At 43.7% G+C, this 20115-nt stretch overlaps 1 protein-coding gene across 1 annotated transcript in view; it reads left to right on the forward strand.

The window, feature by feature from the left end:
• SHARPIN (SHANK associated RH domain interactor) overlaps nt 1-20115 on the forward strand; it is a 279055-nt gene that overhangs the window by 97926 nt on the left and 161014 nt on the right. Inside the window, 3 exon segments of the mRNA XM_030220008.1 lie at nt 1291-1329; nt 1332-1417; nt 1419-1451. Coding sequence (XP_030075868.1) covers nt 1291-1329; nt 1332-1417; nt 1419-1451 — 158 coding nt within the window.

Below are 20115 nucleotides of genomic sequence, written 5' to 3' on the forward strand. Positions count from 1 at the left end.
AAAATTCTGCCGGCACTCCCTCCCGCTTCGTGCGGCTGTAGGCACTTTGTACCCCTCCCCGCTTCGGCGGTGTTAGGGTCAGTCAGCTCCTCCCACGGTTGCGGTTGCAGGATAGCCAGATCCCCCGCATCGGCGGGGTGGTGTCCCTCCCCCGCTCCGCGGGGATGAGCTGGACGGATTCCCCTCCCCCACTTGTGTGGGGATGAGCTGGGTTAATTCCCCTCCCCCGTTTCGGCGGTGGTGAGCTGGGCAGAGTGTCCCTTTGTGGGTGTAATTCTCTAAGTGCTGAGTCCTGCGGATGGAGCTTGTATATCGACATACTGAGGAGTTTCCCGGCAGCACATGACCACATATAGGGAGGCAAAAGGATTGCTCTCTATCTCCACCTGCTGGTAGATGGACACAACCCACCAGTCTATGGATTGATCAGCTATGATTAATGGAAAGAAAATTATCAGGTATGATACATAATTTTACCTTGTTTGTCCTTGGAGAGGTAAAGCTGCTTATTTTTAGAGGTATCCTCAGAAGATGACAGATTCAGTCCTCACATAGCCCTCCTGTCGTTTCAAGGAGTTTGTATTCTCCAAGACATAGCTCTTCAGCTTCTGAATGTTTGTAATGTATTGTTATACCTTGTAGCACTATACAATGTTTATAAACGGTATTCAAACTGTGGAAGGCCCCACATAACCCCATAATGTGAGATACCTTGTTTATGCTAGAGAAACTCTAGAAATTGAGTCCAACTCAAACTTCATCCAAGGATATTAGATTGTAAGCTCTTTGAGCAGGGACTGTCTTTTCTTCTATGTTTGTGCGCGCTGCGTACGCCTTGTAGCGCTATAGAAATGCTAAATAGTAGTAGTAGTAATATCAGTTATGTATGAGGATCGATTTCCAACTAGCTTAGGAAAACAGTTGTTATGGTAAGCAACTACTTTATTTGATACTGACTCTTCAGGGATCTGTAACATCTTTTCAGGTATCTAGAAATACAGTCCTCTTAGGAGTACTTTAGGTTCAGTCTACCATTTAATTTGAGGATGAGGATTAATTAGGGTAATATACCCACCTGGTTTACCATATTTAACCAAAGGCTTGTCAGTGGGGGAGAAATAAGTTGTTAGCATGTATCCTTGAAAACCTTAAATACTTCATACCTTTTTTGACTTGGGGACTTCCAGCCTTTGGTAATTGTTTCATATTTTGCTCATGGCAACTGGGATGCTTTTGTTATACATTCATAATGTTGGAATAAACTTATATATTTGTTCTCTCTACTCTTAGCCCCTGCTATGCGAGGGAATGAATGCACTGGGAAGACAGATATTTTGGCCTTTCTCCATTGCTGAAGCTGGATGCTCTGCGACTGAACAATAACCATATACCTAGTGCCATTCACTGCAACATCTTCCCAGCCCATCAATGCACCACCCTCCCCTGTGCCGGTATGTATATATTGGGCTGGAGTGGACGAGCAATTAATTGAATGGCAGTAAGTTTATTATAGCTAAAACAAATTCACTATCAACTAATACTTAAATATAAGAGTTTTTTTTTAACAAAGTGCAGTATGTCGTATTTAGGGTCCTATTTTAGATAGGGTACTTTTAAGGGACGTTTATGAACTAGATCTGGTGAATGTCCAAGCACCACGAATGCATATAAATATCCTGAAAATTCATGTTAAATTTTGCTAATTCCAGTCCCTGTATTTTATAGTACTTTCACTGAAAAGCATCTTTAAAAGTTGCTTAAAGTGAAGTAGGGGGAGAGCGAGAGGGAGGCAAGGCTTATGAGTGGTGTTTTCAGTATAGGCATCATTAGTCCTCTACCTGAAGTCATCTTCAAAGGAGCCTTACTTGCATCACAAATGAAACACTGTAACAGGCACTTATTGGAACATTCATGTTTGTACAGTACAATGAAAATCTTAATAGGTAGCCAAGGGGGCAGGAGCAGTTGAGAGAGAGACTGTACAAGATAGGTAGTACAGATCCATGGGGATAAATAAATGGGTGACTAAACTGAAGGCAAATTAAGGAACTTGGCAGCTTAGTGATATATCAAGTTTTAATAAACATAAATACCTACTTCCTAAACGTGACCCTCTTTGGAAAAACATGACGAAAGTCTTTTACTAAGCTGTGGTAAAAAGTAGCATCAACGTATCATGCGAGTCTTTCCTGCAGCTGGAAAATGGCTGATTTTCATATTTTGTTTTTCTTTTCAAATCTTGCAAAAATAAACCAAATATGTAGCAAAAAGAACTGGGAACATCAGGATAATCGTAGCCAATATCCAACAATTTTACAAGTATCCCAGATTTCTCCACCCCTCCCCTCTAAGTATAATACCATGGGGATCACCCCCCCCCCCCCCCCCCTAGAATCCTAGAAAAATAATTTCTGTAGAGCTTCCCCAGACGAGCAGGGGAGAAAACAAATCCAGGAGATGGCCCAGAAGTGAGGTAGGTAGCATATTAGATCTCCATGCTTGATAGTAATCTCAAGTCTGATGAATGGTTATAAGCTGTCCATTTTTCAGGGCTGTTAATTCCGACATCAAATAGAGATAACCCAGCTTCTGAAGGGCATGTGACTGCTTCCAGGCCGCAGCTAGAACCAGCTAGGCAACTGTAAAGATATGAATGACCTGTTTGTGCTGAGTAGGTTTAACCTCTATTGGTTTATGATAAAGTAAGCATATTCCACTTATGGGATCTGCAATATCTGCCGTACCAAGTCAATAACACCATTCCGTAAGGTTGAATGACAGGGCAAGTCCACCAAACATGAACACACATCTTTGTTCAGACCACAGTTAGCCACACATGCCAGTGCCAAATTTAAAAATCTTAAGTCTCTGTGGCGTGTAATACCAGTGATATATAACTTTTATGTCCATTTTCCATCAGTGCACTACTCACCAAAGGTTTAAACAGATTTTTAAAACTAAGTTCCCATTTTTGCCATTCATATGTGGTTCCCAAATCCTTCTCCCACTGCTGTATATGAGTTTATGGGGGAATAGGCCAGTACGAAGTCTTAAATATAAGAGAAATAGAGCCTCGCCTCCCCTCCCCTCTTCATTGCTCGCTCTAATAAAGTCTCTTCAAGAATAATCTCCTTACGTCCAATTCCAAGAAGTATAATTTCTAAGCTGCCAATAGTGAAATTGTTAATGAGAGGGCAGACCATATTCCTCCTTCAACTCCTAATATGTAAAAAAAAAAAAATCCCCCGTCCTCCCAAACCTGCCCCAGATTAACAAACCCATAACCTCCCGTTGTTGAAAGATTTTACTTGTCTGTCTTGGCAAAATTCCCAGGCATACTGTATGGCTGTTTGCAAAAAAGCAAGTCCTTTTTGGAAAGAATTGCTTCCTTATATTATACCAAGTTTTTAAGTGGCCTCCTATATTAACGGGTACCCTTTTGATGCACTCAGGGATCTGTGAAAAGGGAAGCCAAGGAACCAACCACAGCAGTAGAAAACACCTGGAAGAGTGGGAGAGCCACTCCGTCAGGAGTTGGAATTGTGCTGCTGATAAAAAAGAAAATGTCAGTCATAGCCCATTCCACCTTTTTTTTTTTAGGATGGTATAAGGCCCCAGTCCTGACCCTAGGAGGACGTTTGTTTCCAGATACAACAAAACACTTCTGTGCAGCCTAGCAAAAAAGTTTTAGGGATGGGGAGGGGCAAGGCCTTAAACGGGTATAGCAAGTTCAGCAGAATCATTATTTTTAACAGCACTAATCCGTCCTATCCAGGATACATTTAAGACCTCCCATCTGTCTAGATCCCCAAAGAGTTCCTCCAGCTTAAGGGGGAGATTCTGTTTATAAAGTTCCTCTATCCTCTGTGTCAAATTGACCCCCAAGTAGCGAATGGAGTGAGGAGCCCAGCGATACGGAAATTGGTGTTTTAGAGCATCTCTGGAGCCAAGGTGGTATTTTTTTTTTTAAGTCATTTATTTATGCATTTTGCAAATTATACAAAACCAGGTTTAAACTTGCTTTTCTCCTAAATACAACATTCTAACAAGCATACACAGTCTCATTTTCTGATTCTATACCCATAATATGTCTTCTGGTATTTCACTTAATATCCCCCCCTCCCCTTCCCAAATTCCCCCCCTCCCTCCCCTAACTGAATATGTGGCATTAGGATTCCACAGAGGTGCCCTCCAGGCTGTGTAAGATTCCCAGGTCTTTTGGTACTTAGCCATACGTCCTGTCCTCATGGCTGGTGAGTTTAGACATTAATTGAATGTACTCCAATTTTTCTAACACGGTTGACATGTCTGGCAATCTCGGCTTCCTCCATGCTGCTGCTAATACTAATTTGCCCGCCACAAATGTTTGTATGGCAAATTGTTGTATATGTCGTGGTACCTTGGGCGGCCGAAGATGCAGCAAACAGTATTCCATTTTCTGTTGATATTGTATAGCAGTCACTGAGCTGATAAAGGTCTATGATGCTTGCCCAGTATCTTTGTGCGTATACACATGACCACCAAACATGAGACATATCACCATCCTCCCCACATGCTCGCCAACAGCTTGCCGAGCTTAATCTGAACATTTTAGCCAAGCGGCTGGGGTATAATACCAGCTATATATATTTTATGTCCATTTTCCACCATCTTGCTGGACACCGATACCCGGAGCAGGACTTAAACATCTGTGCCCATTGGGGGGGGGGGGGGGGGGGGGTCATATGTTGTTCCTATTGCTAGCTCCCATTTTTGTGTATAGTGTTCTACTGGACACTCCCTTGCCAACAGAGCTCCATAGATTCTAGTGATACACCCTCAACCACCCCCTCCCGTCATCCCCTTTTCCAGTTGTGTTTCGTTAACTCAAGTTCCTCTCCCGCTGTTCGTTTAAGAAAGGTTTGCACCCTGGGTAGTGAAAAGCCTGTAGCGGGGAAGCCCATAATCCTGACATAACTCCTGGTATGTAGGGGTCGTGTCTTCATTACACATTGTCCCAATTCACATAATCCCATTTCTTCCCAGTCCGTATATATGCTATCGTATCTTCCCAGGCCAAATTGGGGGGCAAATCTAAGGTAAGTATGTTGAAAGTAAGTGCGCTTTGGAAGACGAACTGCTCCCTGATCTTGCTCCAAACTGCTAAAGGCCATTGTAGGAGAGAGGGGCTTCCTTTAATTAACTCCTTGAGTGTGCGTTAGGCAACCATAGAATTGCTCTAAGTGGATACGGGCTTAGCCAATGTTGTTCTATGCCAACCCATATCTGCTCTGTGCTTGGTACCAATTTGCCAATAGTCTAAGGTGTGCCGCGCAGTAATAATCATAAAAATGAGTGGACTCTCATGCCCCCTTGATCTCGAGGTTGATACATTGTATCGCGCCTTACCCTGGGTGGTCTTTTTCTCCAGATAAAGGAGAAGACTCTGCCTTGTAAGCCCCGAAAGAAGCTATCTGGTATCTCTATTGGTAATGCCATAAACAGATAAAGCAGTTTCGGAAGTATGACCATCTTAATAGCATTAATTCTGCCTACCCATGATACTGTCAATCCCTCCATCTTTCTATTTCCTTGAAATATGTCTCGACCTTCCCAGGGAAATTATATTCAAATAGGTCTTCTACCCGGCGAGGTTATTTATCCCCAGATACCTAATATATTTATTAGCCCATTATAGGGGAATCGTTCTTTCAGAAGGGTTAAGATAGAGTTTGGTATATTTATGTCGAGTGCTTCAGATTTATCAAAGTTAATTTTAAAGCCCGACAACTCACCATATTTTATATCTAGTCTCCCCACCACCGGTAGGGCTACCTGAGGATACTTAAGCAAAATGTCATCGGCAAAAGAGGAGTATCTTAGTTTCTATGCCCCCTCCCTGAAGGCCCCTAATCTCTCCATTCCCTTGGATTCTAATAGCCAATGGTTCCATCACCAATGCGAACAGTAAGGGCGACAAAGCGCACCCCTGTCTGGTGCCTCTATGTAAGAGAAACGGGCGCGTCAGCGTTCCCGTTGAGTGCGTACTGCTGCTGATGGGGTCTGGTAGATAAGATGTACCCACTCCTTGAACTTCCCTTCTATTACCATCTTTTCAAGCACACCAAAAAGGAAAAGGCCAGCTGACTCTGTCGAAGGCTTTTTCTGCGTCTAAAGATAGTATACATAATTGGGAGTTAAGTATGTGGGCCCCTTGGATCACCTGTAGTGTTCTCTGGATATTATCGAACGTCTGACGGGTATGGACAAGCCTGCCTGATCTTCATGTATAAGCTGGGGGAGAATTTTCTGGAGTCGTGTGGCCATGATCTTTGTAAATATTTTGTAGTCCACCCCTAATAATAAATGGGGTCGATATGAAACTGCATAGTTGGGGGTCTTTGCCTGTTTTAGGTAAGACCGTAATTGGGCCATATTCCATGTAAGGGGCAAGCTCGTGTTTTTATCTAGTGAGTTAAACACTTGTAGTAGCAATGGAGCGAGTAGCTTTACATAATTTATAGAGTTGGGGAGTGAACCCATCTGGTCCTGGGCCTTGTCCGGGGATAATGCTCGAATTGTCCTGCTCCACCTCCTCTAATGTGATGGGTATGCCCAAGGTTTGCGCGGCCTGTTCCGGGTAACTTCGGGAGGTCATACTTCCGCCAAGTATTCCTTATTTTCCTCTTCTCCGCCTCCCTCCTCTGCCCTGTAGAAAGTTTGATAGTATCTTCTGATGCCGATTCTAGGAACTCTGGTTCTGAGTGTATCCCTCCCCCGGCATCTCTAAGTCCCCCTATCATATTCCTATTGGTGTGTTGTGCTAATTTGTGGGCCAATAGCCTGCTTGGTTTGTTCGCCAAATTCAAATGCATTTGGCGTACTCGCTGTAATGTTTCCGCTATTTCGGCTAATTCGAGCTCCTGCAGCTGAGTACGTAGTTCATATGCCTGTCCCCTTAATTGTAACGGGTTTTGGGCTGTCCCCTCTTGCAGTTGTCTTTCTACTTGTGTTAACCTCGAACGTAGATCTTTATCTTTCGTGCATCTTTCCTTCCAACATTTAGAACGCAAGGCTATCAATGACCTCGGATCACTGCTTTAAACCCCTCCCAGACCATGTCGGGGAGACTTCCTCAGTATAATTAAATTGGATATATTCCCAGATATGTTGCTCTATCTGGTGTTAGTGTTTGCTGGGTCTGACAACAGGGCGTTATCCAAGCGCCATAGCCTCCTTGGCCCAGGCGGGGCCTACCCCCCGGAGCCGCAGGAGCACCGGGGAATGGTCCGACCAGGTCCGCGGCAAAATAGAATGTTCTCCTACTGCTCTAATAAGATGAGTCCCCCAACCACATATCAATTCGGACGCGGATTGGTGTACTGTGGAAAAATATGTGTATGCCCTCTGGTTAGGATTGTCTCTCCGTCCAGTAGTCATTGTAGTTGCCAGCGGGTTACAAATTCATGAAATTGCCTTCTATCACTTTTTGCATAGTTTATCCTTCTTACCCGTATTGTCTAATTGTGGGTTCAGTGTAAGATTAAAATCCCCTCCGATCAATAGGTGACCCTTCAACGTGTCCTGGTGAGTATTTGGTCTAATGTTTTGAAAATTCCCCATGTTGTGAGTTTGGGCCATATATATTCACTAGGGTGTATGTTCGCCCCACCAATGGCAAAACCAATCAGCAAATACCGCCCCCCTTTATCCTTGATGACTTTTTTAATCTCCCAAGGCTTCCCCCTACAAAATGCTATAAGGACACCTTTACTTTTCGTGTTATCTATGCTTGAGCAAAGTGCATAATAGGATATGGCTTTGTGTGTGCATAGGCGCTCATATTTAGTTTTTAAGTGGGTCTCTTGTATCAACCCTATGTCCACCCCATGGCGCTGCAGTTCCTGGAACAGCAGCTGTCTTTTTTCCTGGGTATGTTTAGCCCCCTGGCATTGAGCACCAAACACTTAATGTCCTCCATTCCTCTTAACATATATGAATCATTCCTTTAACTTCTCCAGCCATTTGATTCATTCTCCTATAGTCAGCCTGCATCCCATGCCATGCTAAACTGGTTCTTCCCCACCCCCCATCCCAAACTTCCCTCCCCCTTCCCCTCTATAAGGTTTAGGCATCCCTTATAACTCAGAAGATGCTTAGTCCTAGGAGGAAGGAACAACCTGTCTCAATCCAGTCCCCCCACCGCAACAACAGTTTCCAACTTTCTCTTATTGTCCTGAGCTGAATAACAGCTCACCATAATTAACCTCTTATACAACTCTTATTTAACATCCTATAACTTACCAACAATATCGTCCTGGTTTCTTCAGGTAATTCGAGTTGCAGATTGTTGGCGCTGCAGTCTTCTAGGTCCCTTTCCAACCCGTTGCCATTTCGGTGGAGGTGGGTGAGATCCAAGCTTTGGTCTGGAGCTCGTATCCCGGCCTGTTCTCTGTGGTCGCTGTCTCCGGGAAAAGTTCTTGTGCTTCCACCAGTGATCTAATTTGGTGCTGCTTTCCATCTTTATAGAACACCAGTGCAAAGGGGTGCCTCCATCTATATTGGATCTTGAGATCTCTGAGATGTCGCGTAAATGGCTTCAAATCCCATCTTCGCTTTCAGCGTCCGCTGCCCGCCAGATCTTGGTATATTTCGATATATATGAGTCCCATTTAAATTCCTGTGTTTGGCGTGCTAGTTTCAGCACTTTTTCCTTTGTAGTTGGTGAAACAGGCAATAATATCTTTGGTTTATTATTGCGCATTGCTCCTAGTGCCCTGTGTGCTCTTTCTATCTGAATAGACTCAAGCTCCACCGATTCGCCATTCGTTGTGTGCAAATCACGCATTATTTCTTGTACCACCTTCTCACAGTCCTGGTAGGTTGGGGTTTCAGGGAGGCCCGGGAATCTGAGGTTGCTGCGGCGCCCCCTGTTTTCTAAGTCCTCTACTTTGTCCAGCAGCTGTTGTTGGTCATTCTGCAGCCCCGCAACCTGCTGGTCCAGCGACCCGAGAGCCTCACCTTGTGCCTCTACCTGCGCTTCTGTCTCTTCCAGACGTGTTCCCAGCTCTCTGATCTCTCCTGTCAAGTCAGCTCCCATTGTCGCCACCCTCTGCCCGTAGGGCTTTGAGATCGGAGCTGATATTCTGTAACCACTGCTGCAGGCTTAGTTGATCCATCTCCGATGGCTCTGCCGTCGCTTGTTTTCCCAGCTGGCTGCCCTGGGGTTGAGCGCTCCCCGCCTCCATTAAACTCTTCACTTTTCTCGCATCCACCATCTTGTTTGTGTGCTGCGATCCTGCTCCCTCGAACGCAAACCGGGATAGATCCACCACCAAGGGTGGCGATTGCATAGGCGGATATCACGCTGTGTTCACTGTCTGGTGAGTTGTAGTTTTAGCTCTCCAGCTTCGCTTAAAGTCGCGAATTTCCGCCGTTTCTGCCGCGGGGAGGACCAGAGCTAGCCTTTCAGGCGTCCATCTAGGTTGGTGACGTCACTTCCTTCCAAGGTGGTATTTAAGATTTCAGAGTTGGTCATGTTTGTTTTGAAGCCAGAGAGGGCCCCATATCACCGAAGCTGCTCCTCCAAGCCCAGCAGAGAAGTAGCTGTACTGGTAAGGGTTAGTAGCACATTGTCAGCAGAGAGTTGTAATTTGTAGTGGTCCCCACTCCACCTAAAGCCAGTTATAGTGGGAGATTGTCTAATAGCCTGTGCCAAGGGTTCAATCCACAGAGCAAATAACAGATGCGAGAGGGCACAGCCCTGTCTAGTTCTGCTATGCAAATGAAAGGTGCCATGCAGGCTTCAGGCTGAGCATAGATCTGACATAACCAAGTAATAAATCAGCCAGAAAACACCATAGTATCTAAGTGAGTGAACATAAAAGACCAGTTCACCTGATCAAAAACCTTCTTGGTGTCTAGCGATAAGAGCAGGGGAACCTGAACTGGGTAGCCCACTGTATAATATGAATAGCTCTATGTATGTTGACGTTTGTCTCCCCCCCACCACAGAGCTATACTCGTCAACATGAATCAGCTGAAGTCAAAATACCCTGTAATCATTGTGCAAGAAATTTTTAAAAAATCTTATAATCAATGTTTAACAACAAAATAGGCCTAAAGGAAGCACATAATTGTGGGTTTTTATTGGCTTGGGAAGCACTGTTATAGTGGCTAGCCTCCTGGACCACTGCCTTTCCATTTGTTTGTATGTCCTCCCAGCCCATCAGTTCTTTCTTCATGTACTCCCCCCATTTTACTAAAGTCAGCATGTTTGAAATCCAGGACTTTGATATTTGAGTGGCTGCCCTCCACTTTAGCTGTTAGATCAAACCAAACTGTTTGATGATCACTACTGCCCAGGTGGGCACACATTCTGACATTAGACACACTTTTCCCATTTGTGAGCACCAGCTCCAGCGTCGCTCCTTCCCTCGTGGGTTCCATCACCATTTGTCTGAGCAGAGCACTTTGAAAGGCATCCATGATATCTCTACTTTCCAATCCACATCCAGCAGGTTGAAGTCTTCTAGCAACAGCACCTCTTTTCTTTATCTAGTTCCTTTAATTGTGTTGGAGGTCTGTAGACAACACCCATGTGAACAGAGGTTCCATCTTCTCTTTTCAAGGTGATCCAAAATCGCTTCTTCCTTTCCCCAGGCCCCTTGAATTTCTGTCACTGTGATATCATTTCTCACATACAGAGCTACTTCTCCACCTTTTCTACCATCTCTATCCTTCCTAAATAGATGGTAGCCTGGTATGTTTTGCATCCCATTCATGGGAGTTACTGAATCATGTCTCTGTGATAGCAACAATAATAAGTCTTCCCTCTAACATCAGGACTTCCAGATCATGAACTTTGTTGCTTAGACTGCAAGCATTTGTGGTCATTGCTTTCCAGTTTGGGGGTTTCTGGTACCCCTTGAATGCAGATTATAGCACTGACTCTTATTTTCAAAGTCCTCAAGCTTGTCTGTCAGGGAGGTATTGGATGTCCGCAACTCCTTGCAATTGTGCATCAACACCGGACCTCTGTATGCTTATCTAAGCAGTGATCAGAATCCTCTACCTGACACCCGAGCTCTGTAATTTCCGAACATAGGTCAGCCCCCAGCATTACTGTTTTCTTCCAGACTGCCTTTAGGTCGGATTTAGTGTCTCAAAGCCACTCTCTAATCTCTTGTTAAAGGCTCACCAGATAGTGTAGGTGACCCCCCGCACAGTTGTCTCCGCCTGAAACGGGTCGGGAGATTGGGAGCTATCTGGCTGCGGGCAGCTCCAATGCAATCTTATTGTCCAGGTCTAGCCTTATGGTGCCGGGCTGAGGTAGGCAAAGCTGGGTAAATCCACTGCTTTAGGTGCACACACATGCCCAGATATGCACCATGCAGAAACAGAAGCCAGAGATAAACTTTATGCCATTGATGAGAATCACGGATATGTAATTAAAGGCTATTTATCGGGGAAACCATAACTCCGATTTTCCTATTTTCTTAATTGACTATGAGGCTTATTTTCAAAGCACTTAGCCTCCCAAAGTTCCATAGAAACCTATGGAACTTAGCCTCCAAAGTGCTTTGAAAATATGCCTCTATGTGCTAAGTTTGTGATTGTGTGGCCGTTAAAATATTAGCGTGTGGAGCACTTACCGGTACCTATTTTGTAGGCAGTAAGGGTTCACACGCAAATCGTGTGTGTGTTAGTTAGCATACTGATTAGCACAGAAATGCCCACTCTGCAATATAAATATTTTTTAGGTAAACGATTTGCACTACCAGATTTGAAAATTACTACAGGACGCAAAAAAAATGGTATGGAGTTTGCACCAAAAGATGTATGAAAAGAGTCTTGACCTGAATATGTACACTCTAGAGCAATGATTCCCAGACCTGTCGTGGGGGCTCTCCAGCTGGTCAGGTTTTCAGGATATCAACAATGAATTTTCATGAGAGAGATTTTCATGCATTGTGGATATCCTGTAAACCTGGCTGGGGTAGCCCCCAGGATAAGTTGGGAGCATTGCCCTAGTGGAAAGAAAGGATATAAGAGATATGATATACATATTTAAGTACTTTAAATATTAATATACATTAATTATATTAATATATAAACCTTCCAGAGTCAGGGAAGCAGTATAAGTAGAGGATATGACTTGAGGTTTGAAGGGTGATAAACCTAGGGGTAACATCAGGAAATTCTTTTTCCTGGAGCGGGTGGTGTATGTCTGGAATTACCCTCCCAATGGAGGATCTGAAGCAGGCAAATACTATGCTACTGATAACCTGTTTCTTCAGTCATGCTATCATGATACTGTTGTTCAGTGTCTTCTATATAGGAATCTAGCAGTACTAACACCAAAGTGATCCCTTCTCATGATTTCTGTGGCAAAGGACTGTCTTCATTCCACATAACCAGATCAATCCAGATAGACATAGATCCAGCCAGTTTCTCTTTACTAGCCAGTCATCAAGTGGAATGCAGGACTTTTTAATAGAAGGACACACCTCTGCCATTTTATAATTCAATTTTTTTCCATTAAGAATAGTAACAACTATATAAAAAGTCAACAAGAAGAGCCTGCTGGGTTTTTACATCGAAATAAATGTCAATATTTTGATTAGGTGTCCGGAGAGAGGGAAACCAGGTGGACACCCCACAGTAGAAAAAAAAAAAGTACAATGGGCCCTAAGAATGGGTGTGGAGGAACTATTTTATTAGAAGACCCGACACAGGCTGTATTTCAGTAATTTGTCTGCATCAGGGGTCCGCTCTATAGATGTTCCAGCACGTATGAAATCGATGAACTTAGTTAAGTGATGTGATCCAATATTACAAATTATAACAAGGGTTCTTTGAAGGGTCATAAAAAGACTTCATATGTTTGTTGCTTCCATCAAGCAGAGCATTAACACCAGGCACACTCTTTAAGACTTTCCAGGTATTCTGATAAAGCAGTTGGGGGAGTGGGGGGAGGGGTATTTTTAAAACTCTCTGGTGGTGCTGTTCAGCCTTGTACACCTTCTTCCTTCTATTTATTTATTTAGTGTTTGGTTTTTGCTCACATCTTTTTCAGTAGTAGCTCAAGGGGAGTTACATTCAGGTACTCTGGATATTTCTCTGTCCCAGGAGGGCTCACAATCTAAGTTTGTACCTTTAAGTGACTTGCCCAAGAATCAAAAGGAGCAGCAGTGGGATTTGAACCGGCCACCTGTGGATTGCAAGTCCAGTGCTCTAACCACTATGCCATTCCTCCACTCCTACTCATGTCAGCAACAGCTAGTGTTGCTATAGTTATGGAGCAACCAGGGCAACCACTTCTCATGAGAACTCTGGCTTCCACTCACTGGCCAGCTGCTGGGTGGAGGTGAGGATGGCCCGCTGAGGTCATGTTAGTAAGTAGAAAATCATTCGTAGGTGCCCATATCTTTAAGGGTGGGGTAAGGGTCCACCTTCTTTCTGCTGCCACTCAACTCTGGGTGAAGTGCAGAATATTTTTTTATTTATTTATTTATTTTGGTGCATGGGTACCCCACACTTTCCCACATAAGCAGGCGCAGTGTGGCTTATATAAATCAAGGAAACTCTTAACACAGGCTCACACTCCCCATGTAATTGTAATGTGGAACCCCCACTCAGTTAACAGCTTAATCCAGTATTCCTTAGCATCCCTCCGGACCGGACCAGGATTGGACTGTTGGGTTGTGCCCGCTACCAGCAGGTGGAGACTGAGAAAAAACTCTGACTCTAGAGAGCCAATAGGAGCCCTGGCCATGTGACCTTAGCCTCAGTATTTTCTCAGTCTCTCAGCAGGTAGGAAGTGAGCCCATTAGTCTCTCTCTCTCTTTTTCTCTATAAGATATTACAGACTATTTATAATACTTCTTCTGTGCCTGGAATCGTAATTAGAGGCTTGACAGGTTTCTTTTCTTTCTTTGACAGCCTCTGGGGTGTTAAACTCGGGTGTCTCGAGTCCACCCCCCTTCCTCCCCATCTCCCTGGCTTAGCAGGGGAAGGGGCCGTCCCTTCTCTGGAAAGGTGTACCGTCTTGGGAGAGGCAGCCACTTTTAATAGGCAGCTGTTTTTAAAGAATTAAATCAAGTAAAAGAAATTTAAAAAAATAATTCAAATGAAAGGAATTTAAAGGAAGTAGTTTTTGCTTTCCCCCAGTCTTATAACGAGCAGGTAGCTCTTCTGTCTTATTCTGTTTGAAGAGTCTTTATTTTCTTTTCTGGCGGAGCTATTTAAAAAAAAAAAAAAAAAAGTGAAACGTCAGCGTCTGTGACTTTAATCGGTGGTTTTTTATCTTCATTATTTTTCCTCTGCTATCCGGCGTTGTTAGCGGCGGTAGTTGTAAAAAAAAAAAAGAGAGAGAGGCGCGAACTGTTAAGCGCATGCTCGCTCTTGGACAGGTCTGTATAGCTTGGGAGCTGTATTGATGGTTCCTGTCGGGCCAGAGGCTAAACCATGTTTTGTGCGGCATCGGAGGTTATCTGTTTTTCAGCGGCACGTATTTCCTGCTTCTTCGTCGGTCTGGTCAGTGGTTTTCTCCCCCGAACTTTATTCTTCTCATTTTGGCATGCTTGGCCGCCATTGTTTTGCCTGCAGCTGCAATTTCCCTTGATGCGGCAGCGTTTTTCTGCTTTTACTGTGTTTGGCTGTTTGTGCAATGGAAAGGAGATATTGTTTCTCCGGTAGTTGGGGCAATTGGTAGTATATTTTCCCCGCAATTAATTTTTACATGTATTTTTCAAGCTATTAAAAAAAAAAACGAAATGTTACGATGCGAATGGCGCTCATTTTGTTTTTCCCTCTGTTTTTTCTCCGTCGGGGACTTTTTGGTTGCTAGCAATGTTGTGAATTAAAGTGCAGCTCAGTTGGCGATTTCTTGTTCTTGGCAAGACTCCGATTCAAAGTGCAGCTCAGTCGGGAATTCTCTGTTTTAGACAATGGGGCGAATTACAATTATATCTCAGCTCCAAAATAACCAATTTCCTATTCCTTTCCCTTGTGTGTGAATGTTTGGAGGAAAGGTCTTTGCTATTGTCCTAGCGCAGTTTTTATGGAGGTCCAGTGTGTGTCACTCTCTGTGTCTTTCTCATTTCCTGGTGATAGGACTACATTGTCTAATAGTCAATTGATTACTACTTTACAAATCTGGCCATAATATCTTAGTTCCTTTCAAGCATTTCCCTCATGGCTATGATGTTATACAGTGTTTTAAGAACTTAACAAACATTTTCTATGGCATAGGCTATCTGGTTCAGGTGCCATTGTTTGGTACTTTACAATGCTGGACATAAGATCTTAATTCCTTTCAGGAAATTTTCCTCCGTGGCTATGTTCTTATACAGTGTTTTAAGATCTTAACAAACGTTCTCTAGAGCGTAGGCTATATGGTTCAGATGCCATGTGCAATGAAATACATTGTCTGATACTCAAATTGTTGCGTACTTTGCAATTCTGGACATAAGGTCTTACTTCCTTTCAGCAATTTTCTTTCATGCTATGCATTCTCTTTGGCATAGCAGATGACAGCTGCATAGGCTACATGGTTCAGATGGTTCTCATATTCTAGGAGACTCAGTCCTGTCTACCGAGCACCCAGTTTTCTCAGATGCTTTAGAAGGCATGTTTTATTCACATCTTCTCTACTTTCCAACTGTCTTGGAGTTTCTCATGTGTTATCTTAGTTTTCTTCTAGGACTTACAAGATATATGTCCACTTGGGGAATAAAGTTATCAGGTCAATTTGCATTTTCCTCCCACTTAAGGATAGTGGGGAGGTCCTCATGCCATCTACTTGTATTTTTGTTTCCTCTATCTATTCAGCCTGGGCACATGGTAAACATTCTGGTTTTGTCCAGTATGACCATCCATAACATCTGCTATCCATTTCTCTTCCTTACAGATTTAGGGTCTTGTTTTCAGGTACAGTCTTGTCTCCTGTGGCACAAATTCACCACCTTTTCCGTAATAGGTATTTTCCAAGTCTATTCCTTTTCATTTTCATTTTATTCTTCCTCTCTCCAGAGTTTTTTTCTCTTGGAAGGAGATTCACATCATTTTCTGTGCATTTTTTGCCATAAGGGCATAAGTGTTGCCCATAATGGGAAAGGCCAAGAGTCCCCATCCTGTTTTCAGATGGGTCAATCCAGATTGCAAATACCACATTCATATCTTGTGAGTGTGCATCTGTTCATCTCTGTACATCTCAGTGAGGAAGGAGGCATGACATGATACGAGGTTTGGGGAGATCCGGTAAAATTAAAGGCCAGTGTGTCTCAGTCTACGCTCAACATATGGTGATCCTTTCATTTTCATTCTATATGTCCTCATTCCAGACCTTCCTTTCAATTGGAAGGGGATTCTTTCACTTCCTGTGTATTTTTGCTATTAGTATATGAGTATGGTCATACGGGGAAAGTCTAAGAGTCCATTAAGCCCAGCATCCTGTTCTCAGTTGTGGTCAATCCAGGTTGCAAGTACCACATTCATTTCTTATGGATGTGGGTCGGTACATCTTAGTACATCTCGGTATAAGAGGAGTAATGTCCGTGATACGAGGATGATAAGGTCCTCATTACCAGTTTTTCTTGCCCTGCTCTTCAGTCTCGCGTCGGCTCCGCACACTTTTTCTTAAGTTATGGTCGTAGTAGCAGCGGCGCTTCATGAAACTACGTCTCGTCGTTTCATCCTTTCCATAGATGTCTGGTTCATTACAGACAGTCTTATTGGCAGAGTTGTCAGGTCAAGCAACGGGTGGTGCATTTCGGGCACACCCTAGGTTATGGGGTGCATGTAGCCAGGTCTCTCATTTGAGCTCTCTTTTGAGCTCTCGTGTGATCTCATTAGATTTCATAGCATGTTTCTATTTTTTCCTCTCTTTGTTTAGTCAAGTTGGCACAGACTGTTTTTGTCTTCTCTACAAGCGTCCCACTTTCTGTTTTCTCTGGATGTTCTTGGGCCTTCGGCCATTACCTTGCTCTATTTTGCAGAGTAAAATTTTACTTTCTAGCTCCCAAGAAGGAATTGTTTCTTCATTTGCTTTGGAGTCTCGGTAGTCTTTTTTGGGCAGCTTTTCACTCTGTCAATTTCGTGACCATTGAAGAAAAAAAAAAAAAAGAGTTCTCAGTGGATAGTACCTTAAGGGGAGTTCCAGTTCTACAATTATTTCTTTTTCGCTCTGACCTTCCATGTGCCTCGCTTACTCTCTTGCTAAAAGACTTGTCAGCAGCAGAGATAGATGCCCTCTTGTATCCAGATATTTATCTCTGATGGAATCCCTCCGCTCAGTTGGCCTCTGTATTCTCACTAGTGGTCTGGTGGTTGAGATTGAGCATTCTTCCTGCAGGTATGCCGGGAGCATATACACAGTGACCAGTTTTTTGATGGCTGCATCTGTGAAAATATATATGTATATTTATAGTTCTACTATATAAGTACATATGTAATTCCACACTGGGAAAAGCTCAAAGGTCCTATTGAGCCCACCTTTCTGTCCACGGCCAATCCAGACCATGAGCACCTGGCTAGATTCCTAAACGTACAAACATTCTATACATGTTGTTCCTGGAACTGTGTAGTGTTTTATGGACTTCTATATGTTTCTAACAGATGAAAGGTACTAACAAGTGTCTACTGTTGATTTATTCCCGTTTTCACTAATTGGGGTCTACGACAAGAGTCTCAGGTGATTGGCTTGCAGAGGCAACAGCTACAGATGATTCTTTCTCTCTCAGTTGAATTGCGCTCTGAGATATGTTTTTTTTTTCATGTTGGGTAACTGCAGCGGCTGTCAGTTTATTTGGACCTTCAGTCTAGTTTGCAGCAAGGATTTAGGTACCTTCTTCTTCTGCATAGTATTTAACTGCATTCTTGTTTTTACCTATTTAGCTTCTAGTGATCAGGTACTTTCTCACTGACAGGCTTTACATACTTCCAATCTGTTGCTAGGTCAGCAGTAGTCTACAATATCTGGAGTATTGTACTTCAGGATTTTGGTTTCCACTTTCTCAGCTGAGGTAGATTCATTGCAGTTTTTTGTTGCCAGGCGGCTCTGCTTCTACCTTTGTCATCCTTCTTTCAGTCGTTTTTTCTCGAGTCTCTCTGTCCTTTGCGCTGCACTGATGCGGTAGGGGACAATATATAGCGATCACTTGGTAGGGGACAATGTTCAGCGTCGCTTGGACTTTTCAGCCTGAGCCTTTTTGCTTTGTAGTCATTCTATTTAGTTTATTGGCGGTTCTTGGATCGTCAAGCTTTGGCTTCGTATTCATCCTAGTTTGGGTGTCTTCAGGGACTCTACCACATTCTCAATGTCTGTCCCTCCCGTAGATTACTGCTTTGGTACTTCCCAACAGTCCAATCCTGGTCCGGTCCGGAGGGATGCTAAGGAAGGAGAAATTAGATCTTACCTGCTAATTTGCTTTCCTTTAGTCCCTCCGGACCGGACCAGGCCCCTCCCATGTTCTATCAACTCTTTAGATTCTTTTATTAAGTTTGGAAGTGTATTCGTTCCTTTACCACACGTGGAATGTTTAAAAAAAAAAAGACTTTGCGTGGTCCATACCACTTTTCTGGTAGTTGCTGGTGAGCTCGGTTGCTGGAATATATATAAAACCTTAATGGGTCATACCACTTCTCTGGTGAGAGTTGCTGGTGAGTTCAGTTGCTGGAATATATATAAAGCCTTAAATATGTCATACCACTTCTCTGGTGAGAGTTGCTGGTGAGTTCAGTTGCTGGAATATTATAAAGCCTTAAATATGTCATACCACTTCTCTGGTGAGAGTTGCTGGTGAGTTCAGTTGCTGGAATATATATAAAGCCTTAAATATGTCATACCACTTCTCTGCCGAGAGTTGCTGGTGAGCTCAGTTGCTGGAATATATATATATAAAACCTTAATGGGTCATACCACTTCTTTGGTGAGAGTTGCTGGTGAGCTCAGTTGATGGAATATATATGAAACCTTAAGTGAGTCATACCACTTCTCTGGTGAGAGTTGCTGGTGAGCTCTAATATGAATGGGCCATGCCACTTCTCTGGTGAGAGTTGCTGGTGAGCTCTAATATGAATGGGCCATGCCACTTCTCTGGTGAGAGTTGCTGGTGAGCTCTAGTACTCGGTTTGCCGAGGAATTTATGGCTGCTAGGATTCCATACGGCACAGAAGTTCTTTCTTTCTTTCCTTCTTTGTTATTCAAATACTGAGGCTAAGGTCACATGGCCAGGGCTCCTATTGGCTCTCTAGAGTCAGAGTTTTTTCTCAGTCTCCACCTGCTGGTAGGCGGGCACAACCCAACAGTCCAATCCTGGTCCGGTCCGGAGGGACTAAAGGAAAGCAAATTAGCAGGTAAGATCTAATTTCTCCTTTTTAAAAGTGGAGAAAAAAAAAAGCTTCAGAGTCCGCCACCCAGCCAGTCCAACTAAGCAGACTATAAGGCTTGAGCTCGGCGTGCCATCATATAGCTTCAAAAAAAAAAAAAAAAAACTCCACTCCTACGTCTATGTTAAATCTCAAATCCACTCTGTGCATTGCTGTCTACTTTGTGTGTCTACTATATCTTATGTCAATGTACTGTATACTACTAGTGGAATTCTTAAATCAGCCAATAGTCTGTAGAATGCAAGTAACAAGTCTATCGAGTCTATCGTGAAGGTGTCACCCGAAACCACTTACCTCAGTACCGTCGCTCTAGTGTTCCTCTCTAGGCGGCACTCTCCACTTCGTAACCCGACAGGGAGCCCCCGTTCGCTAGTGCTGCGTCAGGGGTTGTTTCCAAAATTTTCCACACAAAATTACATCCACAGTTATTCCACTCCGTTTCCTGCTCAAAGCTCGTACAGGTGGTCAGGCAGCAGAAAGCGTGTCGCAAATTCCTGGCCAGGGGGTCTTATAACACTTTTGATGTAGCATCCCGAGTAGCTGCTCAAGCTATAGTGATGCGCAGACTCTCATGGCTGCGTGTCTCTGACCTGGATCAGAAGACCCAGCAGTGAATGGCGGATGTTCCCTGCCAGGGGGATAATCTCTTCGGAGAAAAAAGTGGAGGATATGGTTGATGAAAAAGCATCATGATGCCATGGATTCTCTCGCCCGCCGGACGTCTTCTGCTACTGTCTCCTCATC

This window comes from Microcaecilia unicolor, chromosome 1 (genome assembly GCF_901765095.1).
Source record: "Microcaecilia unicolor chromosome 1, aMicUni1.1, whole genome shotgun sequence".
Taxonomy (NCBI): Eukaryota; Metazoa; Chordata; class Amphibia; order Gymnophiona; family Siphonopidae; genus Microcaecilia; species Microcaecilia unicolor.